At 40.9% G+C, this 25618-nt stretch overlaps 2 protein-coding genes and 1 pseudogene across 6 annotated transcripts in view; 2 read left to right on the forward strand and 1 right to left on the reverse strand.

Moving 5' to 3' along the window:
* The window catches only part of PREPL (prolyl endopeptidase like), a 33451-nt gene extending 30821 nt beyond the window's left edge, over nucleotides 1–2630 (forward strand). For all 5 annotated transcript variants that reach the window (XM_059659952.1, XM_059659947.1, XM_059659948.1 and 2 more), the window contains one exon: nucleotides 1–2630. In XM_059659952.1, the coding sequence (XP_059515935.1) occupies nucleotides 1–90 (90 nt within the window). In that variant the 3' untranslated portion in view covers nucleotides 91–2630.
* Nucleotides 602–25618, reverse strand: SLC3A1 (solute carrier family 3 member 1). Its single transcript, XM_059659954.1, has 10 exons — nucleotides 25114–25618; nucleotides 20687–20866; nucleotides 20387–20541; nucleotides 17860–17985; nucleotides 13205–13324; nucleotides 11013–11137; nucleotides 9025–9220; nucleotides 6510–6677; nucleotides 4735–4851; nucleotides 602–1246 (listed from the first exon to the last, which is right to left on the reverse strand). The coding sequence occupies exons 1-10, from the start codon at nucleotides 25541–25543 to the stop codon at nucleotides 806–808; spliced, it is 2058 nt and encodes a 685-aa protein (XP_059515937.1). The 5' UTR covers nucleotides 25544–25618; the 3' UTR covers nucleotides 602–805.
* On the forward strand, nucleotides 23464–23608 carry LOC132214111 (small nucleolar RNA SNORA48; annotated as a pseudogene).

The raw sequence follows: 25618 nt of genomic DNA on the forward strand, positions 1-25618 counted from the left end.
ATTACAGCCCAGATTAAATTCCTGTATGAGGAACTCGGACTTGACAGCACCGGTGTTTTCGAGACTCTTAAGAAATATGTAAAATTCTGAAATTCTGTGGAAATTGGAAACACATGGAAACATTTCCTAGTTTTATTTGCAATTAGGTTAGCAAAAGTGAGTTTTTTTAAGTAAATGAATAGTTTATTAAAATTTGCTCCTCTGTCCTAATTTCGTTTAGTGTATATCTCACTTACCCTGTTCTCTCCTTGGTGTATATGCCCCTTACCTAGGAAATAGATCTCTAATCTCACTCCTCCGGATGTGGAGCAGGGTGAGGAAGGGTTGCAGGCGGCAGAACGCTGCCCTCTCCCCATCAAAACAGCTTTGTGTTGGTCTGTTTTACTAAAATTTTCTTAGAACAATTTACAAATCAAGGTCCTGCCTCTTTGCTAGTGAACATTTTTAGACACTTTAGTGGTAAGTCATGCTCTAGTTTTTGTGCCTGTATTTTGTGGAATGAGAACATTCTTCACATTAAAATGCATTAGATCTTTCTGATAATCTGGAGTCCTGAGGTCTTCTGATGATCTCTATTGATGCTATGTCAAGAAGTTAAAAGTTCCTGCATGTGATCATTTTATTTTAAACATTATTCTTTAAAAAACATTTGAGAACCTTTCCTAAAGCAGTTACATTCAAGCTGCAGAAATACCTAAGAATTAATGACTGTAAAGTTTACCCAGCAGTTTGCTGTACATGAAGTTACCGCAAACGCTGAAAGTAGAACGCAAAGCCAGTGTCTTCACCTTTTCTGCAGAGATGTCTAACACAGGCTGTGCAGGATGTTTAACACACTGGAGTAGCACGCCCGACTGGAAACAAAACATCTGTCTCTTCCATCTGCTTGCTGATGCAGGAAAGTCTTTGTGTTGTATTCAAAGATGAGTCCTTCTCCCTTGCCCAGTGCAATGGCTTGTGTATCAACTTCACTTCCTTTCTTGGCGGAATTGGTACTTAACCTTATTTTCACTTTTGTGGGAATATCTGAAATAATTTCCTTTAGATTTAGCAGTGATGATTCTCCAAAGTTCAGAACCACGAGGAAGACTCTGTCTATGCCATTCATTTCTCTTGTGTACACGACAAAGTGGCTGTCTGTCCTCAAATAGCAAAACCAGCCCCTGCTGAGGAGCAGCTCATTGGCATGCAGCAAACTTAATTCTTGATATAACGTTAATGCTGATCTGGGCTGAGCCTTTTGGACCTATTTAAAAAAAAAAGTATTAAGATAAATGTTTGATTCTGATTTTTTTTAAATATCTTTAGTATCAAATAAGAAATTTCCCCAAAAATCTTGCTTCAGTTTGCCCCTTAAAATAATTACCATATTGTAAGTAATAATAAATGGATATGAGTAGTTTATTTAACTACTGATAGAAATTGCAAATGCAGGGTTTCACCTTGTTGCAGTATATACACCATCTTGGCCAGAGCTGAAGTAGAGATCAGATTGGACTCCACTTTAGGAATCCCAAAACAATGCCCATGTCAAAGTTAATGGATACTTAACTTGCCTAAATAAAATTCCCTTCATTCTCTATTGTAACTGGCAGAAAAGCAGCCATGATGGCCATGGACTCAGAACTGCTGGTGCATTCTCTGTTCCATTTCATAGAATTATGGGTAGATTTGCCATAATTTCTGCAGAGATGTATTTCATGCATAGCTAATGAACAGAAAGTTGCAAAGAAGGATGCAAAGAAAATGCTGCCTAAAATAAAAATCAGTATTTTTTTAACCATAAAACATACATAATTTAATGTATTTATTTTTCCTTTAACATTTCAAGTATCTTCTGTTATATAATTCCATTAATGTCATTTTAAAGGCAAAAAACTATTCTATTGAATGGTTATACCATATTTAACCATTCCCTTTCATTTCAACATTCAAGTTTCTAATATTTTTTCTATATTCATGGTGTCCCCCCCACACCCCCAGGTTTGGGTCATTTAGGATATAAATATAAGAGAATTACTATGTCAAAGAGTATGGACACTTGATACATTGATACATACTGCCAAATCTTTATCAGAGCTGTTGCCAAATCAGTGATAATGTTCATTTCATTATACCCCTGCCAGCCATGTTGACAGAGGTGGTTTTGGTGATTGTTGTTTGGGCAGGTGCCTAATGTATAGTCTTTAATGAATATCTAATGGATGTTTAAAATACATTTATTCTGTTTACCAGGTACAACAGTATTTACGGTACATGTATATGCTATATGTATATGACCTGTCAAATTACTATTAACATTTTCTATAGCCTTAGATAATGCATGAGAAAACATAGTTCAGTGCCACTCGCATAAGAAGTGCCCAATAAGTGTTAACTATTCTTTTTGTCTACTTGATTGACCACTTACTAGAAGTATGTTGAAGTGTCTCTCTGTAATTGTGGATTTGTCAGTGTCTCTGCATTTCTCACAGTACTTATTTGTTTTATATATTTTGACATTATTGTAGATGCATAGATTCATGATTTGTAGTGGAATGTTCTTTTATCCGTTTTTTAAAATTTGCCTTTATCTCAATGCTTTTCATATTGAATTCTATTTTGTCTGCTATTAAATATTTCACACCTGCTTTTGGTAATTTTACTTTTTTAAATAGGAAATGCATGTATACAGTATAAAACTCAATTATAAGAGTATATGAATATATAAAATAAAAAGGTTTTCTTCAACGCCATCCCCTAGCTTCCCAGTCCCTCTCTCAGAGATAGACACTGTTGCTATTTACATATTCTTTCATTTTATGTATCATGAAATAAGCTGTTCTATGCCTATGCAAACATATTATAGACATAGTTTTTCCTTCTTACACAAATAGTGGCATGTTACCATTCTGTACTTTTTTTCATTACTCAGTACATGTTAGAGGTGGTCTCATATCTCCCTCATTCTTTTTTAAAGTTGCATATTAGTCTATTGTGCAGAATTAACCATAAATGATCCAGCTGATTGTCTATTGATACATTTAAATCATTTCCAAAGTCTTCTGCTATTAAAAACAATGGTTCAGTAGGGATCCTTGACTCTGTTGTGTACAAATATTCCTAGATACAGATATCTATAAATGAAGTTATTTGGTCAAAGGTATTAGGTATTTTTTCTTTTGATAGCTATAGCCGGGAGGCAAGCTTTCTTTTTGTTAGTATTTGTCCTCGATGTCTGTATTTTCTTTTTTGTTGTTAAACCTCATGTGAGGATATTTCTCTATTAATTTTTAGAGAGAGTGGAAGGGAGGGGGAGAGACAGAGAGAAACATCGATTGGTTCCCTCCCACACACCCCTGACCAAGTCTGGGGATCAAGCTTGCAACCAAGGTACGTGCCCTTGACCGGAATCAAAGCCGTGATACTTCAGTCCACAGGTCGACACTTCATTCAAAAAGCCAAACCGGCTAGGGCCAGTGTATTTAGTTGTGTGTCCTTTGGGTTAGCCATGTCTTATGTCAGATTTTGTCTTTAGATTGCTCTAATATAAGAGTTTTTATCTTTTACTAGAGGCCCGATGCACGAAATTTGTGCAAGCGGCTCAGCCCTTGCAGCCCCAACCGGCCTTCACAACCTCGGCCAGCCCCAGCCGGCCCTTGCAGCCCTGGCTTCATCTGGAAGGTCGTTCAGATGGGCATTCCGCCGTTTGGTCGATTTGCATATTAGGGTTTTATTATAGAGAATATTTGTGGTTCCCATATGCTGAGACATAATCCTGTAGCCTAATTTTCTCTTTAACTTACAGACTTTTTAAATTTTCTTCCTTTTTGGCTTTTTATTGGATCAATTGGTTATCTTTATAACATTTTTTCCCTTCTAACATTCTTTGAAATTATACAGTTATATCTATAGTTACCGTTAAGGTTGTAATAGCCATTTAAAAATACAATGTTTTATATCTTTTCTATATCTGTGCTGTCCAGTATGGTAGCCACTAGCTACTCAGCACTTGAAATGTTGCCAGCATGACACAGGAACTGGGTTTTTTATTTTATTTAATACCGTATTTAGGAAATTTGTTTGCTGAGCTTGGCAAATTTGATCACCATTGTTGGCAAAAACCAAATGGTGTGCTAGAGCAGCTCCTGTCTGTCAGTAGTGGTTCACGTCTTCAGTTTCTGCAGGTACACGGGCTTCTCTCCAGCCCACATTACAACTTCTTCCTCCTTTTCCTTCCTTTTGAGGGGAGGGAAGAGGGAGGGGTAGCTAGGCTTGCTGATAGACCTTCATAACATTTCCTTAATATCTCAAAGCTCTTCTTGGTCTTTCCAATGAAGAGTTGTATATTCTGTGTAATAGTTCAAATGGTACACTTTGTACCCGTTTGTATTTTCACAAAAACATGACTTGAAAGCTGAAAGAGAAGTCTATGTGATTGATTTGAAATGTATCAGCCCCTGATTGGTGTAGCCAGTTGGTTGAGCATCCGCTCGTGCACCAACAGGTTGTGGGTTCAGTTACTGGTCAGGGTACATGCCCAGGTTGTGGGCTTGATCCCAAATAGGGGGTGTACAGAAGCAGCCAATCCATGTTTCAATTTCTCACATCAATGTTTTCCTCTCCCTTCCTCTCTCAAAATCAATTTTTAAAAGTTTTAAAAATAAATAGCAGTTAAGGTTTTAGTATATGTTGTTAGCATAGAAACCCATTTCCTGTTTCTGGAATCAGCATAAAATTTTCATTGATACTTACAGCAACATTTACAGTATAGTAATCTGTACTGGTAGGTAACCAGGTGTGATTGCCTTCAGAAAAACCAGCATTTGAGCTATTGTCCCACTGCATTGGTGACTTTGAGAGAAGGGTATCCTATGTCAAAAGACCATAAAGAGAAAATAGTGGTCAGGTTAATTAAATGAAATATAATTTGGCCATTATTTACTTCATAATTGCTTAATTTCCTATACTTGAATTCATTAACATTCAATGCACAACCAGTCTCACACTTTAAATTGGGAAACAGTTCATGGCATCTTCAGTTTGAATAGACTATACGAACAGAACTTTCATACATGTTTACACTGCTGCTTTTTCCAAAAATTGAGTAATGGAGAATTTCAAAATGTGTTATTACCAACTCATTCTGTGATACAGTGCTGATGTGGCGAATTTACGTATGCAGCCATGTGCAAGTGAGTCTAAATTCTACCCTCTCTATCCAGCCTGGTTATTGCACTTAGGAGCTGAAGTAGAAAGTTTCCGCTAGGGAAATTGGATCTGATACAATTGAAAGCTAATCATACAAATTACAGGTTCAAGATTATTCATTTACCCAGAACACAAGGAGAGCCATAGCCTCAGACAAAAGCAAAATAAAAACCACCTGCCCAGCCAGTGTGGTTCAATGGTTGAGCGTCAACCCATGCATCAAGAGATCACCAGTTCAGTTCCTGGTCAGGGCACATGCCCTGGTTGCTCGGCTCGATCCCTAGTAGGGGGTGTGCAGACAGCAGCCGATCGATGTTTCTATCCCTTCTCCTTCCCTTCTTTCTAAAATCAATAAAACCATATTTTTAAAAAATAAATAAAAACCACCCAAGTCTGAGGCTGTGCGCTACTTTTGTTAAACTAAGAGGAAGAGCCCAGTTGGTGTTGCTCAGTGGTTAAGCATCGACCTATGAACCAGGAAGTCAGAGTTCGATTCCCAGTCAGGTCAGGGTTGTGGGCTCCATCCCCAGTAGGGAGTGTGCAGGAGGCAGCCAATCAATGATTGTCTCATCATTGATATTTCTTTCTCTCCCTCTCTCTGAAATCAAAAACAATTTTTTTAAAATGTCAGGAAGAATCTTGTGCTATGGGTCAAATGAGATCTAGCAGTATAGACAAGCACTATAATTAAACTTTCCTAGACATGTAGAGGGTAATGAATAATATTCCAAACTCGAAACTGGTTCTCAAATTTTAGTGTGCCTAAGAATTAGCTGGGCCCTGGCCAGGTAGCTCAGTTGATTAGAGGGTCATCCTGGTACACCAACATTGCTGGTTTAATCCCTAGTCAGGGCACATACAAGAACAAATCAATGTCTCTCAAATCAATCAATACATACAGATTCCTGGGCTCTACACAAGAAATTCAGTTGTTGTGTCATATATATATATATATAAATTATAATATATATTTATATATATTTATATATAAAATATATATATATTTCAGAGGAAGGGAGAGGGGGAGAGAGAAACAATGATGAGAGAGAATCATTGATCAGCTGCCTCCTGCACGCCGCCTCCTGGGGATTGAGCCCACATGTGCCCTGACTAAGAATCAAACCGTGACCTCCTGGTACATAGGCCAATTGTGTGTCTCATTTTTAACAAGCTCCCCAGCCTGGAAAGCTAAGAATTCTCACTGTCTCAGAGTAAGAAAGAAAAAAGAGTTTTCAGCTGTGAAATAGAAATAGTAAGTTATCTGATTTGGCAAAAAATGAGTATATGGTATGGAGCATGGTTAAATTATATTAACTTACGACATTATAGCTTTCGTTGAGATTTGTGGCTAAAATGTTTCCCATTCCTATTTCTTCCCCATAGTAAGTGATGGGAGTTCCAGGAAGCGTGAACACGAGCATGTTCATGATGTTAACATATTCTTTCCCCAGACGAGAAGTCAGCCGGGCATTGTCCGGTCCACCGATCTAAAAGGCATATATTTCTAAGAACACAACTCTATACACAGTTTTCCAGATTTACCATTTCACAAAAAGTTTACCAGGCGAAAGACAAGGTTGTTACCATGGATCCTTGGTATCAGCAAACCTGGATTTCATTCCTAACCCTGCTACTTGCTGCTTAACTGACCAGTTCACCGTCTTGGCCATTATGATCAACAAAATAATTTACTTAACAGTGATATTGCAAATCTGCTAAGATTCAGGAGGGTGCACATTAGTATTTTTGCACATTTGGATAAGAATATTGACATGAAAAGAAAATGTTTCCCATAGAAAGCAGGACAGGGAAAGAACAGGTGGAAGGGACAAGGGTGGGACAAGAACTTCTGATGTCTGTGACTTGAAGTATTCAAAACTAGTTTTAAATTAAAAGAAATTTACATAGCCATGTGAAAATTTTTTGTAAAGTTTTCTATTTTTACATGTCATATTTCTATGTGAAATGCTCCAATTACATATGTAACATCTAGTCCTTATTCAAGAGTTCCTTTAAATCACCTAAGAACTCTTCCATATACCATAACTCACGATGAAATGGGCCCTGAGAAGCTGCATCATAAATTCAAGTCAGGGAATGAGGCAGAACCAGCCTCTGAACTTGAGTCTGAGAATAGGAATTTAGCTGCTACCATTCAAGAAAAGGGAAGTTGCTTTTTTTCCTTCAGATGTACTAAAATTATCTTCACAATGATCTTTTATAGGCCCCTGTAAAGTATATTTCTGCTTTTAAGGACAGAAATTAGGTCAAATTTTGCCTCCGTTTATTCTTTTCATTACCTTGAATATCTGACAAGAAACACTGATTTTAAAGCCTAGAGCACTTTCTTTTTTAGAACTTTTCTACAAATAGTTCACAGCAGTGGACAGAGAACAGGGCCTCCCACAGGCTGAGAGGTCCCAGACACCTATGATACCTGAGACTCCGTATATGAAAAAACAAGTGCTCAAACTACATTATGCAATCTGTGATATGGGGGCACTTCTGGAATGGTGCAGTAAGGACCTCCAAAAATCACATAAAAGGAGAACTGGCAAATCCACTTTCTCAGAACTCAGGTAATTAACTAAAGGCTTGCAAAAATCCAAGAAAAACAGCTAGATCTTGGATCGGTAAGCTTTGTGTCATTTGAACTTGCCCCAATTTCATGCCCCTCTCCTCAGATCTATGATCGCCTTGAAAACCAACAGACTTGTAACTACAGTAGTGGTGGTGGAATAGGTTTAGCGTTTGCCGGAAGCTTCACCTCTAGAAGAATGGTCACTGACCTCTCTAGCAGCTGGGACTTTTTTCCTTTATCTGATCATATTCAGAGCCGATTCTGCAAATAGCCCCTTCCCCAGGGCATTTGCCAAAAACAACCAGTAGCTGTTGTTTAACATTACACCTGCCAGGGGTGGTGGTACCAGCTGGGGCTGACCAGAAACTGGCCGAGAAACTTAAAAGGCTGATGAGTGAGATGTCCATAGGGGCTCTGGCATATTCCTGGAACCTAGAAGGCTACACGATGTACAGGACTGTGCAGATGTCCAAGGAAGACCTGAGACTTACTGTTTCAAGGCATTTAAAGAATCTCCAATCATCAGGTGACCAACAAGCAGAGAAATGGCCACACATCAAAGACAGATTTGGGAGGATTAGTCCAAGAAAGTCACTAAGTAAACAGCATCAAACACTAGGGAGGGAAGTATGTAATTTCCAGAATTTTCACATTACATTTTTAAAAATGCCCAGTTTTCAAAACAACAATAAAAAAGAATACAAGAGTGCAAAGAAACAGGAAAGTATGACTCATACATTAGGGGGGGTGGGGGAGGGAGGAAGCATTCAATAGAAAATGTGGCTGAGAAAACCCAAACATTGCACTTACTGGACAAAGACTTAAATCAACTATGATACATATGTTTCAAGGAGCTAAACTAAATCTAAAGAATTTTTTAAAGTATGATGAAAATACCTCATCAAATAGATACTATCAATAAAGAGAAATAATGAAAAAGAACCAAATGGAAATGTTAGTTGAAAAGTAAAAAAAATGAAAAATTCAGTAGAGTGGCTTGACAGATTTGGCCTGGCCGAGGAATCAGCAAGCTTGAAGACAGATCAATTGAGAGTATAGCCTGAGAACCAGAAGGAAAAGAATGAAGACAAATGAAAAGAACCCGGTCAGAAGCCGGGGCAAGACTAGCTCAAACAATCACCAAATAAGGGAACAGTGAAGGTCACTAGGGGACAAACATCCTTCATTTTAGAGGTAACTTATTCCATAAGCTCACCAGCACCAGATATGCAGAGCTGGGCATGAGAACTTACCATCCAATTAGGCCATTTTCCTTCTGGTAGATGTTTCATCCAGGATGTGACCACCTCAAACACACTGTTACCAGAAGGACTGTCCAGCCTTGTGAGGTAATCGTTGAAGGGAAAATCTGCTTCTTGGATAAAAGGCAGCCCGTAGTACATCATGGTCCTGTCAATGCTGTCCCCGTAGGCTTCGGTGCCCATGAACCTGTGAGAGTTGGCAGCGCACAATGTCTTCAGGCCTGGGAACGTGCTTACATCTGATTAACAAGATGTGGGCGATGAATGCTCACTATTAACCATATTGGGCTGGGACTCACTAGAAAAAGCCAGATGACCAAGAAATAAATGCTGGGTCACCTGGACAGTTTCTCATTGTAATAAACCCGAAGACTAGCCTAATACTAAGGCCATGTCTACGAGTTAAAACATTTAGATCTCAATATTGTTCTTTCTAGTCTAATAAAAACTCAGTCACTTCCAGGAAGACTGGCAATTCTCATCACTCCCCTTAGAATCTTCAGTATATATCTGAATATGGGGGGGGGGGGGAGGTTCCCCGTAAAAAAATGCCTTATATTTGAATCCTTGTAAAGTCTCACTTTCGTACCGGGGCACACTCAGTTATTTGCCTGAAATGACCCACACCAATGCTGGTTTTAGCTGTTTGAGACATTACGTTAATGAACAAGTATATCTGGAACCCAAGTGTTTCAGTTCCCATGCCTTTACTACATGTGTGACCATTACCTGCATGTTCAGAGTCACAGTTTCCTCATCTGTAAAATGGGGATAGTAATCAGAGGACCAACTTTAAGGAGAAATTTCTTTAACCCCTTTCCTATTGATTCTATTTAGTGATTACACAAACATAATAAGGGTTAAGTTTATTTTGTTTATTATGTGCTAAGCAGTGTTTTAAATGCTTCATATACATTATCTCATGTAATCTCCCAACAGCTTTATAAGGATGTGGCTATCACTTTATATATATATATATATCCTCATCCAAGGATATGTTTCCATTGATTTTAGAGAGAGAGGAGGGGAGAGGGAGTAAGAGAAACATCAATGTGCAAGAGAAACATCAATTGGTTGTCTTCCCTATGTACTTGACCAGAGATCAAACCCACAACCTGGGTATGTGCCCTGACTGGGGAATTAAACCTTTTGGTGTATTGGACAACACTGCAACTAATGCAGCCACACCAGCAAGGGCTATTACCTTTTAGTTGATGAGAAAACTGAGATTTATGTGTAACTGACCAGTCCAAGGTCACACAGACTTTATGCAGGAGTCCCTCTCAGGGCCATCTGATTCCAAAGCATGTTCCTAACCATTGTGATCTACTAATGTTTAGTTGAAACATTGGATTCATACTGTACAGGAATACCAACAGGTCAAATAATAATAATGGGTAATAATAATTTAGATAACATTATCTTTTAATTTTCACAAAATTCTTGTGAAATAAGTACTATGGTTAGCATTTCACAAAAGAGGAAACTGAAAATCAGCAAAGTTAAGCAACAAGAGAATATAACAGGCCCCAGCCTAACTGAGTTATAATACACTAGAGACCTGGTGCACAAATTCATGCACCAGTGGGTTCCCTCAGCCTGGCCTGCAGAAATCGGGCCTAAACTGGCTCTCCAACATCCCCCGAGGGGTCCCAGATTGCAAACAGGCAGTTCTCAGATGACACACCCTGGAATCGGACTCCCATCTCTCTGGTTCCTAGTGCGTCACCCGAGAACCGCAGCTGCCAAGTCACTGCAGCTCAGCAGCTCCTGCATTTGAGCATCTGCCCCCCTGGTGGTCAGTGCACATCATAGCTACTGGTCAGACAGTCGAACAGTCAGACAATCACTTAGGCTTTTATATATAGAGATTGTAATTACACAAGTTTGTTCAACTATAACTTGAACCTCCTGAGAATGCCTGGATGTAAAGGATAAACTGCTGCACCAGGAAGTAATGAAGCACTTCCTATTGTTACCTGTATCTCCCAGGCTCCCTGCTGTGTTGGTCCATTGTCTGCCGGAAGCTCCGGACAATGTCGTGCATTCCCACCTGCGTGGTGGTGAAGTCATGGTACAGCTCTGCGTAGTGTGTGACTGTGTCCTTTGAAAATAGGACAGCACAGTTACCATCATTTCCCATGTCCAATAATGTGAATGCAGACTGTCTCTAGCGCTTCCAATGCTCAAAGGGTTTTGTGGGTAAAGAATATTTATGACTATTAGTATTTCACTTGATACTTAAATTATTAACTATAAATCTAATAAATTCTACTTAACATCTAAACATTGGTAACAAATTATTTAACAAAATCCTCCTCTGGAACATTTAATTGTCCTAAATGCTCCAGACTTTTTAAAGACAAAGAAAGCAAATTATCTGAATGATTATAGAGCTCATTTTTATACCTATACATTATCTGCTCACAAAGTGTTAATAGCATGCATTTAAACTTGTTCGGATTTTTACCACTTCTAGCCTTTTTTTTCACTGTTATAGTCTCCAGGTTTTCAGAAATTTTTCCTGGTACATATTCTATGCCTTCCCAAGGTTAAATAGTCTAGAATCTAAAGAAAAGTTTATATCTAACACAAGCCGAGGTCGTAGGTCCTGGGATGGACATGGACAGCCAGGATAATCTAAACCTGAGTTGCCATCCATTCAGTGGACCCTTTTTTTGAAAATAGGTGAACTTCCAGGTGAATTTTTTGGAATCTCAGGTCTCTTCCTGAAATTACATAATCTTTAAATTTTTCTTGGATAGCACACAAATCCCATTGTTTTGATCATTTGTCAAGACTGGCAAGGTATGCCTTTCCTATGACATCTCATCATTAATTAGCAAGATTATTTTGAGATTTCTTCTTCAAGGATAAGTGCTTCTCTTTGGAACCACCAGCTACCTTATCACCTTTTCCCCCTTTCTTATTGAAAGTCACATGCAAAAAAAAGAGACAATCATAACCTTCAGTTCATGATGTGCTATCATAATTAGCCCATGCACAGCCAGCTTCTCTTTAGTTAATTGGTTTGTTTTAATGAAGTCATGGTACACATACATTTAGGACAAAAGCTTGATAATAAACTTGATATCCATATGAATTTCACTTGCTTAATTTTATAAAAAGGACATCATGCTATCTATGTATGATAATTTTAGATATGTTTTGCTATTGCTAAGATTCACCTGTATCGCTATGTGTCACTGTAATTCATATATTTTGACATTCCATTGTGTAAATATACAAATCCATTATTCTGAAATGCATTTCAGGACTACTGTCTACTTGGCCTTGAAAACGGAGTGACTGTAGAGTGGTGGTCGACCAGAGGAAGAGAGTGGCATGTGATTAGTATCTCTCATCAGTGACGGGGGAGGGGGGCCCTGGAGGTTGAGAACCACAGGTGTGGCACCACAAAGCCCAGATTCTGTAGTGAGATAGGCTTGGTTGTAACTCCATTTACCACCTCTCACCCCCGATAAGTGCATTTCTCTAAGATTTGCTACATGGGGATCATGAAACCACTCTCATAAGATATTCCTAAGTAAACAGCACACAGCATACAATAGACCAGGGGTGGGACTCTTTTTTTTTCTTCCAGCCAAGGGCCATTTGGATATTTATAACATCGCTCACGGTCCATATAAAATTACTAAGTTAAAAATTAACCTGCTCTATTTGGTCAACCATTTAATTACCTCACCCCTAATGCCTTGGCAAGGCCAGGCCAAATGATTTTGTGGGCCTTAAACGGCCCTCAGGCCAGACATCCCCCACCCCTGCAATAGACTCTCAGCAAGTGTTAGTGCTCTATCCTTCCACCTGTGTGCTCTTTAATGAGCACAAAAGCGCCTGGGGAACTTGAGTGAGATGACAAAACTGCAGTGAGTAGTGGTGGCCCTTGGTAGAGTCCACATTGTCCACGCCTGAGGACCCTTGTCACAGAAGGACTCCTCACAGGGCCCCTGGCTCCTGAGCGAACCAGGGGAAGGAACATCGGGTCATATGCATTTGAAACTCCTCTGGGTTCGCTAAAGAAAATGATTTAAAGCACTTCCTACAGACAGGACAGAACGCATCTCTGGTAACTGGGGTCTCACTCTAAAAAGGTAAAAACACTCATGACATTTTCAGAAAAGGGGAAAAAACAGCTAAGGCAATACTTTACCGGGACTTGGGTCTTATTCACTTGGATCTCATCTCTCAGATGTTTTGCTTCTAGAAGAAACTTAACAGCCTCGAAACTGAAGCCATCGACACCCTTTGAGAGCCAGAACTGTATAATTTCCTAAAACGAAGAAACAAAATACTTGGTTACATTAAAGACATTATCACAATGTTCAATAAGGAATTTGTCTGTTAATAAAGCAGCCATCTCCTCACCCAAAACACGCACAGCTGCTCATAGTGTATTTTTATCTGTTTAGTACAGTAGTGTCTCAGTAGAAGAAGGTGATCGTGGACTGTTAGTGGACAGCATGACCCAGTCGTGGAGGGCAGAGACTGACTTGGCGTGGCCTGTACTGGAGCAGTTTGGAGGATGAGGCCCTGGGAAAGCAGAGGGCCTAGTTCTCAGCTCCCCCTCCCACCCTGAGGCATCCCCCCGCGGCCTGGCCTACTCCAGCACTGGCCACAGCTACCCTTCTGCGAAGGGACCCTGGCTCAGCCCTTGCTGAATGGAAGGTTTCATATTAAAGCAGAACCACTTGTGATTCAAAGTATTATAGTTAGGTAGCCAACTTTCACCTGCTGAAGGGAACAGAGCCTTAGAACCCTCATGAGGACCAGCCCAACACTCACTGTTTTGAAGCAGCGGTCACCAACCTTTCGGACCTCATGGGCCACAAGTCCGAGGACCACCGGTTGGCGACCGCTGCTGAAGTGTTTCTTGTACCTACAAGTGACTATGGAATCTCTCGGGTGCTGAAATTCAAGGGGCTCCAAGGTGTCTATTGGCTAAATGGAAGGGTTCATACTGCTGAGGTCAATTCCCTTAAGGTGACATTTTTGAAAACTTGAAAAATTTTTCAAAGCTATGCAGGCTCGGCTACTGACAATCCTTGGTGTGGACACAATTGACCCAAAAAGCTGGTACTATCCAGTGGAATTTTTCTTTGAGCACAAAACCCACAAATTTGTTCTTCCTAGCATCTTTACTTCTTACCAATTTTATTCATTCAATAAGTATTTGAGCCCTGGCCGGTTTGGCTCAGTGGATAGAGCATTGGCCCGAGGACTAAAGCTGTCCCAGGGTTCGATTCTGGCCAAGGGCACGTACCTCAGTTGCAGACTCAATCCTGGTCAGGGCTCGTATTGATGTGTCTCTCTCACATCAATGTTTTTATCACTCTGTCTTCCCTCCCCCGGCCCCTCCCTTCCACTCTCTAAAAATCAATGGAAAAAATATCCTTGAGTGAGGATTTAAAAAATAATAAGTATTTGAGTTACAACTCTGGGCCAGGCACTTAGCCAAGCTCTGGAACTACAACCATGAGCAAAATACAACCAACAGGATTCTATTTTTAGAATCCCCAACTAGACAATCAACTTGTAATGCAAAAAAATATTTAAATCAAAGCCAGGATAAAGCTTTCAAGGAGAGGAACAAGGTAATACAAGAGGGTGAAATAGTAAGATTTGCCCAGGAATCAGCACTGCAGGATGACAAGAAGTGAGGGCAAATGGTTAGAGACGGAGCTAGAGAAGTCAACAGCTATTGAGGCACCTCATTTGTAGAACAGGATCTAGGTCGCTTTAGGGCCCGAGCTTAAAGACCCCTCACTTGTACACGCCCCTTCTTCCCACGGTCTTTTCTCCTTCTAAATAAACACTCATTTCTCTGCACCTAATTGTACAGTCTTTTTATTTTAAAGAAGATCCCAAATTTGTAGAAACTTCAGACTCCACACAACCGGGACCCACCTCCAGGTGGCGCTGTTCCTTACAAGAGGGAACAATGACAGGATCAGGGTGGGGGTGACGCACAAATAGCTATAATCCAGCCAAGCAAGCAGCCCCTGACAAAAATGTGGAAACCATTAAACACCAAAATGCTGTAAACGTGAAGCTTTTGAGCACTGATTTCCTGGAATAAAGCGACTAGTGGGTCCTTATCCACTTAGGGTTTCTCAGCCTCATTAACTATTGGCTCCACATTAAAGCATGAGAAACGTGTGCACCAACAAAGGTTTATGGCCTTGGCAGGGGTTTTCACTTTAGTCAGTAAGAGATAATATCACTGTTTGATGAAGCAAAACGGCAAAACCTGAATATTGATTTTTTAAGTCTTTTTAAATGCTGAGGTTTTCACTCAGATAACCCAAAATTTGCTCTTGGAAAAGATTTGCTTCATGCTATTTATGCTCTTGACCAGGTGAGAAGGGAGCACCAGGTTTTAATCACTAACCCTCTTTTACTCCAAGTAAGCTCTCCCTGGGTGCCGGGTGTGGAAATGGGCACAGAGCCTGGTTCTGCCAGGACCGGATGACCCATGTAGGTGCCACAGGACTCTGGGGATAGTACACTGTGTCCCCGATTCTTGTCTAACTCCCATGACATCACACAGTCCTGGTTTTCTACCAGGCACTTGTTCATTCTTTTCTCCTTAAGCAACTCACTGCTCTGAATAAAAAAGGAATTATTGCAGCATTATTGATATCTAAATTCACAAAACCTTGAGCCAAACCTTTCCTTTTAAGATGACCAACATTACTGGGTTTACCTAAAAAGCCAGGTTTGGGCAAGAGAAGCTCTGCTCTTACATGTGATGATCTCTAAGACTTCCTTTTGATAATGACATAAACCCCAGGTCATCCATCGTAAGAAGGAATGAGAAAGTCTAGGATATACAGAGAGAAAACTATATTCTCTGATTATAGGCAACGGGGGGAGGAAAAACTAACCACAGTGCTGCTCAGAAGTCTTGGTAAAATTCTTTGCTAAGTCCTCTGGGAGCCAGGAGTAGAGGAAGGATCCCAGGATCTGGAATATGAGCTAACATCAAGCTACCGTCCCATCTCCCTCACCGCCCAGCTGCAAGAGTTAGGGCATCAGCATGACCTCATTAAACCTTAAATAAAATAAAACCCACCTGCAGGGTGTCTGTGAGGTATATGAGGTATTCCTGCTAGCGTCAATTGACATTTTGGTCTTTAAATTTCCTGAACTCTCTGCCACGTTTGGCACTGCTGACTAACCTCGTTTTCTACAAATACATCCCTTCGCTGCAGGACGCCCTCTCCTGGCTTGTCACTCCTTGTCTGTCACTCAACAGGCCTTTAGAGCTGCTCGGGGTCCATCTAACACCTTCTCTTCATTTCACTTCACAACAGTATTTACTCATTTATCGATCCATTTGTTGATTATTTAACAAGTACTTATATAATAAAGAATACATTGTCCAATGTGCGCTACAAAGGTTAACCCCTTCAGTCCCCAAACAACCCTGTGAGGTATGTACTATTATCATTCCTATTTTACCAACGAGGGACTGAGGCACAGGGAGATGGAATACCTTGACCAAGGTCATACAGTAAGTAAGTGGTGGCACCAGAACGGGAACCCTATGGCACACTTACCGATTCACCCACTTCACTCTCCAGGCCTCCGTTTTCTCGTTTATCAAATAAGAGATTGACGTTTACGCTGACATTTATTTATTTTTTTATTATTGGAAGGTCCACCAACACCTGGCCCTCATTCCCACATAACAACAACCAGCTCAAGCTAAGTAGCAATTGACCCCCTGCTCATCACAGCCAGCCTAGCTCTCTCCCTGATATTAGCTGTCTGACCTCTGCAGGCATTATCCATCCGTCAACAAATCCCAAAGTTCTATCTCTAGACCAGACATTTCCCTGAGCTCCTTGACCTAACAGTTGGATGTCTCTCAGAGCGCCAACTCTACATAACTAAGACAGCCCCCTCCACTTCCTGTGTCTCCCATCTCAGGAAATGGCACCATCACCCAGTCAGCATTCAAATCCCAAATCTGGGAGTCACACCGGACTCCTCTCCAAGTTCTGATGATTTCTCTGCAAACCCACGCCACCTCATTGGTCCAAGGCCCAGCATTTCTTCCCTGATTACTGTACCACCCTCTTTCCTGGCCTCTCTCTGCCTCCAAGCCTGCTCTACTCCAACCTCTTCTCCAAACTCAGATTGATTTTTCAAAATGCAAATCAAATATTATTTTTCTGTCTAAGACCTTTTACACCCAAAGCCTTAGCACAACCTTCAATGCCGCTCAGACCTAGTCCTTCTCTGGTCTTGTTGAATCAAGCTCCCGCTCCAAACGCCATGTCCCAGCCATATTGGAAAACTCCTGACACTTCTAATGTGCCATTCTCCATGCTTTCTCTCTGCTTGGAACACTCCCACCCATGCCTCGAAACCTGCTCATTTGTACTCACCCATTAGTTATCATTGCTTCATCTGAAAAACCTTCCCTGATCTCTCCTATTCCATGACTGGACACCCAGGCTAGGTGCCTTCCCTGTGCACTCCTACTTCCCACTGCATGGTGACTCAGCACACTTCATTGTAATTGCCTGCTTGTCTACCACCCCTTTAGGCACAGGGGCAACTCAGAGCTCAGGTGGGTACCAGGTGTTTCTTCCTCCCTCCCATATCAATTATTTTGGGTTAAAAGAAGGAAGGCGCCACTAACATATCTGAGAGTCTATGTTTGCATCTGACTGACTCCTTAATCCCAGAATTTAATGACACAACTTTCCCCGCACAGTTATTGTTCAACATAAAGTGTATCAAATAACCACTTAAGCACCACCTCATAGAGAAGTCTGAGTAGGTGTCTGTACTCACTTTTATTTCTTCTTGAACATCAGGATTGCGGAAATTTAAATCAGGTTGCTCTTTTGTAAACTGGTGAAAATAACATTGGTTTCGTACATCGTCAAAGTGCCAACTGGAATTTCCATATACACTTAGCTAGCAAACAGAAAATAGCAAATCACTTCCTTGGTATCATTCATATGATAGTAGTGCCCATAAAAAAAAACGTGATAATTACCATTCCTGACCCTCATCCCAGGCTGAGTGTACAAATCCCTGGAGTTTTCCTTAGAATCTAGGGAGAGGATTAGGCAAATTAATTCCTAAAATGCCACCCACTGGCCTAATGTCCCCAAACGTGGTCGCAATGTGTTGCAAAATCCTTCTGTTTTTCAATGTTGTCCAGATGTTCTCTTTAGCATGAAATGAACAAATGTCCCAAGGCAGAGCCCTGAGGACTTCTCACATGTAAGCACCCTTGGAGTAGACTGAGAAGGAGTGGTGGGACATGTAGGAGACTCAACTAGGGGAGCCATGGCATGGAGCCGAGGTGTGAGCGTTTCCAGAAAGAGGGAATCAGTACAGTGCCAAATACTGCATGTGTTGTTTTCTTTGTATTAGTTGGAAGACCTAATAACAGTGGGTCCACACTTCTATAGTAACAACTGGCTGCTGCCTTTTGAGGAAACATACCCTTGCCAGCTCACCTCATGGCCCACTAGACACAAACCAGGATAAGGCATTTACAGTATATATAACCAAGAAAAAAAAAAATCGGTATCCGGAATACAAGAACTATACAAATCCATTTCAGAGGGACCAGCAATTCAACAAAAAAAAATGGGGGTTGGGGGATAGGGAAGCCATAAACAGGTGTTTCACAGAAACGGAAGCTCAAATGAATAAATACGTGAAAAGATATTCAACATTATTAGTAATTAGATAAATCATCATTAGCAATTAGATAACTGTAAAATTAAGACTTCGATGTGTTACCAATTTATGTTCACTTGGTAAAAATTACAAAGTCTGGCAGTACGAGCAATTAATGAAAATATGTATTTTTTATGCTGTTGGAAGGGATATGAATTGGTACAGCCACATCGATAATCAATTTGGCATTATCTTTGTAGAGTTAAGCATGTGGTATCCTGCCCCCAGTAACGGCACTCCGAGGCATTTGCCTTCAGAAAGCTCTTTCACATGTGCCCCAGGAGAAATAGATTAATGAGAATGTCTACAGTGGCATCATTAATACTAAAAACAACCAAAACAGTCCAACTTTCCATTAGCTAAAGAGTAGGTAAGCAGCCCAGTTGGCGTGGCTCAGTGGTTGAGCATTGACCTATGAACCAGGAGATCACAGTTCGATTCCTGGTCTGGGTACATGTCCGGGTTTTGAGTTCAATCCTCAGTGTGGGACATGCAGGAGGCAGCCAATCAATGTTTCTCTCTCATCATTGATGTTTCTATCCCTCCCTCCCTCTCTGAAATTAATTTTAAAAAACATATATATGTATAGATAGATAGATAGATAGATAGATAGATAGATAGATAGATAGAGAAGGTAAGTAAATCATAGAATATTTACACAGTGAAATTGTATGAACCACACATACCAAAACTACATGAATGAATACGGAGAACAATGAGGGAAAAAGGCCAGGGCGGGCTTCCTGGATTTTTATTTGTAAATCTGGTAACCTCTGTTGCAAAAGAAGTGATTATTAAGAGGGTGGGAGTGAGGGCGGGCAGGTTTGCTGGCTACTGTTCTCTGTTTGAACAGTAGAGTTTACTGCTGAGAATGATAAGATAGGGAGAATGCAATTAGGATGTTTGCAGAGGAGGGAGTGTTTGATCTGTTGGACTTCCCAAAGAAACTGGATGGCTCACTTCAGGTGGGGACAATGAGTGTGGGCTACTTCCAAAGGCAAAGGTTCCGAGAAAGAAAAGTGGACAGTTGGGTTCATTTATGGCTAGAGTTTTGTTGGATGGGAAGGCAAAATGTCAGAAAGGCGAGGGGTTCTGGAGCGTAGCAAGACACTTATGAAACTAATGGGGCCTGGAATCTAAGTGGGACAAAGTGAGAAGTGAGGGAAGGAGGGAAGGAAAGGCTAATAGAGAGTAGCTCTACAATGAAATCAGAAATCCAAATGACATTGGGAGGCTTGGGCACCTTATTTTTATTTCTTTGGGAAACTTTCCCCTTCTCATACACTATACCCATTAATTTTTTTTTTCTTTAAAAGGGCTTTATGCCGAAACCGGTTTGGCTCAGTGGATAGAGCGTCGGCCTGCGGACTGAAAGGTCCCAGGTTCGATTCCGGTCAAGGGCATGTACCTGGGTTGCGGGCATATCCCCAGTAGGAGATGTACAGGAGGCAGCTGATCGATGTTTCTCTCTCATTGATGTTTCTAACTATCTCTCTCCTTCCTCTCTGTAAAAAATCAATAAAATATATTTTTTTAAAAAAATAAAAGGGCTTTATAAATATGCAGTTTAATCCCTGAAGATCTGATCATTTTTATTTTATAAACCAGGCAAGCTGGTACTTACCCAGTTGTTGGGTGGTGTGGTTATGCCATTTTCATGGGAACAGTTGTGCCAGATATAATAATCAGCATATTTCCCTGTCCGGGTACGACTCCATTGAAACCAAGCATGTTTATCACTGGTGTGGTTTGGTATGAAATCGATGATTAATTTTAAACCTAATGAATGAAAATGTTTCAAATGTTAGGTAAAGATTATATTAGAATAATACATGACAGGTAAGGAAAAAATGCTTTACGGAAGCATTTAGAGAAATGCTTTTTTCAAACCCCACCCCTCTGACCCAATGTCCATTTGGTTTACCTCTATCATGTATGGCTGCAACCAGATTCTCAAAATCTTTCATTGTTCCAAAAATGGGATCGATTTCTCGGAAATCTACAATACCGTGTCGGAAATCTTTAAGGGATGATTTATAAAATGAAGTAATCCAAACAGTTTTTATATTTAAAGTTGTGATATAGTCCAGTTTATCTTGAATACCTAAAAAAATAAAAAAATCAAGTCCATGAAAAATAAGTAAATGAAGTTTGGTTTTTTTGGTTGAAGGATTAAAAATAAAGGAATATGCTTAAAATCAAAATATGTATATTGAGACAGAATTTGAATTTGAGTGAAAATTCAAATAGCAAGGTTTAGTTCTACAAACAACAGCAAATTAGTCTTCTAGCAATAACCTTTGACCTTTAACATAGCTACAATAACATAAAATCTGTCTGTGGCTTGTTCATTTTACACATTTAAAACCAAGATACAGTACTGTTCATTCATTTTACACATGGTTTTTGAGCACCGGATCTAGGCCCCATGCTGGGCTAAGAGCCAAGGAACAGAGAAGAGTAACACATGGCACCTTAGGGTCCCGTAGTCTAAGTTGTGCTGTCCAGTCTGAGAGCCTCTTGCCACCTGTGGCTATTGAGCGTTTGAATGTGACTAAGTCTGAATGGAGTTGTGCTGTAAATAGAAAACACACTGGATTTTGAAAACCTACTATGAAAAGAAAGAATGTCAAAAATCTCAATATTTTTATTGTGATTATATGTTGAAATATTAACCAAAGTACATTATTAGAATTAATTCACCTGATTTTTAAAAATTATTTTGATGTGGCTCCTAGCAAATGTAAAATTACATATGTAATTCTATTTCCTCTGGACAGTGCTGAAGACGAGAATGTATGTACACAGACGGGAATTCTAGGGTTGGCTGAGAAGAGGTGCGGGAATGAAACGCTTTGTACTTGGAACCTTGTAGGGTAATTAGCAGAGAGTGTGGTGGGGTTTTGTGTGTGTTTGTTTGCTTGCTTCTAATTCAGAGTTTTAAATGTAGACGCAGGAGTTGTCTAGTATTCAATCTCCAGTAACTTTCAGTGGGACCCCCAGAAGCCTCCACAGTCAGAGCCTGTCAGTGTCGCACAGCAGGCCAGAGATCACTGTGCCCCAAACAGTCACCTGCCTCTGGCACGGGGCTCTTCCCCTGTCACAGGCTGCCCATTTTTGTCCTTGTTGTGCCTCAGTTCCCCCATATGGGTGGCTCTGAGACCTCACCCTGTGTCAACAGGCAGCAAAAGGATTTTGATTTAAGTCAGGACAACAGCATGATATATCTTAAGAATGGGCACAAAGGAACAAGATGATAAAAACCATGGGTTGGCCCAGCTGGGTGTAGCTCAGTGGTAGAGCGTTGACCTAGGAACCAAGAGGTCACTGGTTCAATTCCCAGTCAGGGCATATGCCCAGGTTGCAGGCTCGATCCCCAGTGTGGGGGCGTGCAGGAGGCAGCCAATCAATGTTTCTCTCTCATCATTGATGTTTCTATCTCTCTCTCCCTCTCCTTTCCTCTCTGAAATCAATAAAAATATATTAAAAACAAAACAAACAAAAAACCATAGGCTGGACAGACACAAAGCAGAAGTAAAAAAGGGATCCCAGATTCACACTCTAGCCTAGGGGACAAAAGGCAATCACCAAAACCAAACTGAAACCTACAATGGTTTCTTCAAATAATAACAAAAGCCCCTCAACCTCAAGGACCAATACCTATTGATTACAGGAAGCAGCCAGCTCTTCAAGAAAAAGTTATTGGAAATGACTAATGTAAGAGATGAATGGGGTATACAGGTATCCCCCACTTTTTGAAAGTCCCATGGCTCCACTGTGCTTTAAAAACAAAAAACAAAACAAAAAAACAAAAAAACGTACATTAATACCTGTTTTTGTTAACTGAAAGAAATCGAAGAGGATTTTCACTTTCAAGAAAAAAGGTGAAAAGCGAAAAAAAGCGTGTTTAGCCTTTGTTTTTGCAGCAGCTGTTACAGAGGCGGTGGTACCCAGAGCAGCCGAGATTAGCCCTACGAAACTCCTTCCAGGGAACTATGCTCAGCATCTCAGCATCAAGCCCCATAGCCTTGAACTGTGTCTGAGCATCTGCATTTTATCCCTATTTTGTGCATCTGTTAGCAAGATGTGCCCTGTATATCATACTTTTTCCTGCTTTTACTCTATGTTAGTGTTACTTTAGATTTTATGTGTTACTTGGTATGATTTGATAGGTTATGTTTGGGTCTGGGGATGCTCAACAATTTTCCCATATAAATTCATGGTGATTGCTTATTCACCTCTGCCCATTCGGCTTATAAAAGGCTTCACAGGAATGCTTTACTTCTGCATGGGCGTGGTGGGGGAAAGGACCGTGTCCAGAAGACAGTTACAAAGGGAGAACCAGGAAGTGGGGCATGTATCTTTGGGTTTAGGGAGTTTAGGTCTATTTTGTCAAAAACTGTCACTTTTGCTAAGCACATACTACATAAAAGGCAGCAGGTGCTAGGGCCATTGGGGGTCTGGTGGGGTGGAGGGTGTGGAAGGGATCGCCCAGCCCATGACAAGGCAGTGTGGGAAGGTGCCATAAACAAAGTCCAAAGCACAGTAGGAGCTCTGGGAGGGAGGGCAGCATGCTGATGAGGAAGGATTAGAGGGAGAAATAAACATGAATGCAGGAAATGAGTCTGAACTGCATCTTGAAGGACTAACAGTATTTCAATTAGTGAAGATATAGGAAGATTTTTAAAAAGAGAGAAAATGAACCCCTGGCAATGGGCAAGGAGACACCTGATTGGTGGTGTTGCTCTTATATCAGTCAGGGGCAAAGAAGATGTATAGTCCTTAGTTCATACTAGCTTGATGCCTGTGTCGGTGGCCAGAGCTGTTTCATGCCTGAGGCACATAAAATTAAAAAAATTAAAAATTTTAAAAAATAAAAAATAAATAAAAAAGAGAGAGAAAATGATATGAGTGCAAAAGAAAAGTTGGAGCCGAAACCGGTTTGGCTCAGTGGATAGAGCGTCGGCCTGCGGACTGGAAGGTCCCAGGTTCGATTCCGGTCAAGGGCATGTACCTGGGTTGCGGGCACATCCCCAGTGGGAGATGTGCAGAAGGCAGCTGATCGATGTTTCTCTCTCATCGATGTTTCTAACTCTCTATCTCTCTCCCTTCCTCTCTGTGAAAAATCAATAAAATATATTTTAAAAAAAAAAAAGAAAGAAAAGTTGGAGATTTTGAGTTTATTTGTATTATTTTAAGGTTAGATTAAGCTCATTCCCACTCCCCACATTCAATTAACCATTCTGTTTTCCGATCTTTAAACCAAATATCACTATAAAAAACAACCATATTAGTTTCTTTCTTTCTTTTTTTTTAATTGATTTAAGAGAGAGAGAGAGAGAGAGAGAGAGAGAGAGAGAGAGAGAGAGAGAGAGAAAGGGAGAGAAACATCAATCTTTTGTTCCACTTGTTTATGCATTCATTGATTGCTGCTTGTATGTGCCCTGACCAGGAATCAAACCCACAACCTTAGTGTATTGGGACGATGCTCTAACCAATTGAGCTACGAGGCCAGGGACAGTTTATTTATTTCTCACTGCTGCCATTAACTAGGGTGACCATATCAACAGATTTCCCCAGAACAGTTCCAGTTTATACCTGTTGTCTGGCATAATTTTACATTTTTACCCTGGTTTAAACAATAAATAAGGACCTTCTACACTTAACTCACTAGGAGATTATCAGTGTAACTTTAAAATATAATTGTTACTTCTACTTTTTTTTTAATAATATAGACATTGTTTTAAATAACCTTTAATTCAAGTAATGACCGGCACACTGCTATGCCTTTTTTCCTTTCCTTCATTTCTCAGCATTTATGCTTTAAAGTCTCAGCCTACACTTTTTAATGACATCACAATATTTTGCTGAAATACTACCTAAGTTTTATTCACTAATAAGAAACTCTGGGCCAGACTGCTCACCTAGCCACTACATGTGATAGCAAAGAAATTCCAAGCTGCCACCGTGAGATGATCGGCTATAAAGTTCATAGAAGCAGGACACTTTCAGGAGGACCCCTGCTGCATGTAAGAAGTCAGCGTTGATGACCAACCAAGCATACGTACTTAGTGAGAAGTAAATGAAACAACTTTTCTGGGGCGGGGGTGCTCAAAGGCCTCCAAGTAGTCTTTCATCATACGGGAAGAATTTTCTGTTTTTTGCTGAATGGCTTTCAAAAACATCATAAACAAGGTGTGACCAGTCCTACTGGAATGTGCTTACCATACAACCCGGACATAATTCGGTTTCAAGGACAGAGAATGCCACAATCCCCCGCCCCCGATCCCCAACCTTGCCCCCCCCCCCCAACACCCCACCACCACCACCACCACCCCACCACCCCCGCACCTTTAAGATCTCCGTTCCCATCCTGGTCGCTGTCCTTGAAAGATCTGGGGTAGATCTGGTACATGGGTCCTGCCTGCCACCAGTCGAGGCACTTGGGAGAGACGGCGATCATGGCTATGGTGCCCGCCGTGAGCACCAGCACGGCAGCCACGGTGAGCCAGAAGAGGACCTCGCGGGGCACCCGGTACCGGGCCTGGCCTGAGAAGTGGAACAGCACCTCCTTGGGCATCCCGGCGTAGGGCTGGATGTCCTTGAAGTCGAGCTCCTGGGGGTCAAGGATAGGCAAGGAGCAGAGCTGTGGCCTGTCCGTTGGGCTGCCTGGATCCGGGTCCTTTTCCAGGATGTCTTCATTTTGGACAAACCCATTGTTTGTTCGGCATCCCTTCGCATCCATTCCAATAGAGTCTCTCTGGCTTTTCTTCTCAGCCATGTCTCACTGCCTTATCCCTGACAAGTGCCTTCCTGCAGTAACAAAGGTGGATTACTGAAATGCTTGGTCACGTTA

The sequence above is a fragment of the Myotis daubentonii genome, chromosome 12 (assembly GCF_963259705.1).
Source record: "Myotis daubentonii chromosome 12, mMyoDau2.1, whole genome shotgun sequence".
In the NCBI taxonomy this organism is placed as follows: domain Eukaryota; kingdom Metazoa; phylum Chordata; class Mammalia; order Chiroptera; family Vespertilionidae; genus Myotis; species Myotis daubentonii.

Coding starts and splice junctions, on each gene's coding strand:
- SLC3A1 (XM_059659954.1), bottom strand. CDS start 25,543: ATGGCTGAGAAGAAAAGCCAGAGAGACTCTATTGGAATGGATGCGAAG. Junction 13,325..17,859: donor ATGTTCAAGAAGAAATAAAA/GTGAGTACAGAC, acceptor TCTTCGTTTTAG/GAAATTATACAGTTCTGGCT. Junction 6,678..9,024: donor GAAAATGGCCTAATTGGATG/GTAAGTTCTCAT, acceptor TATGCCTTTTAG/ATCGGTGGACCGGACAATGC.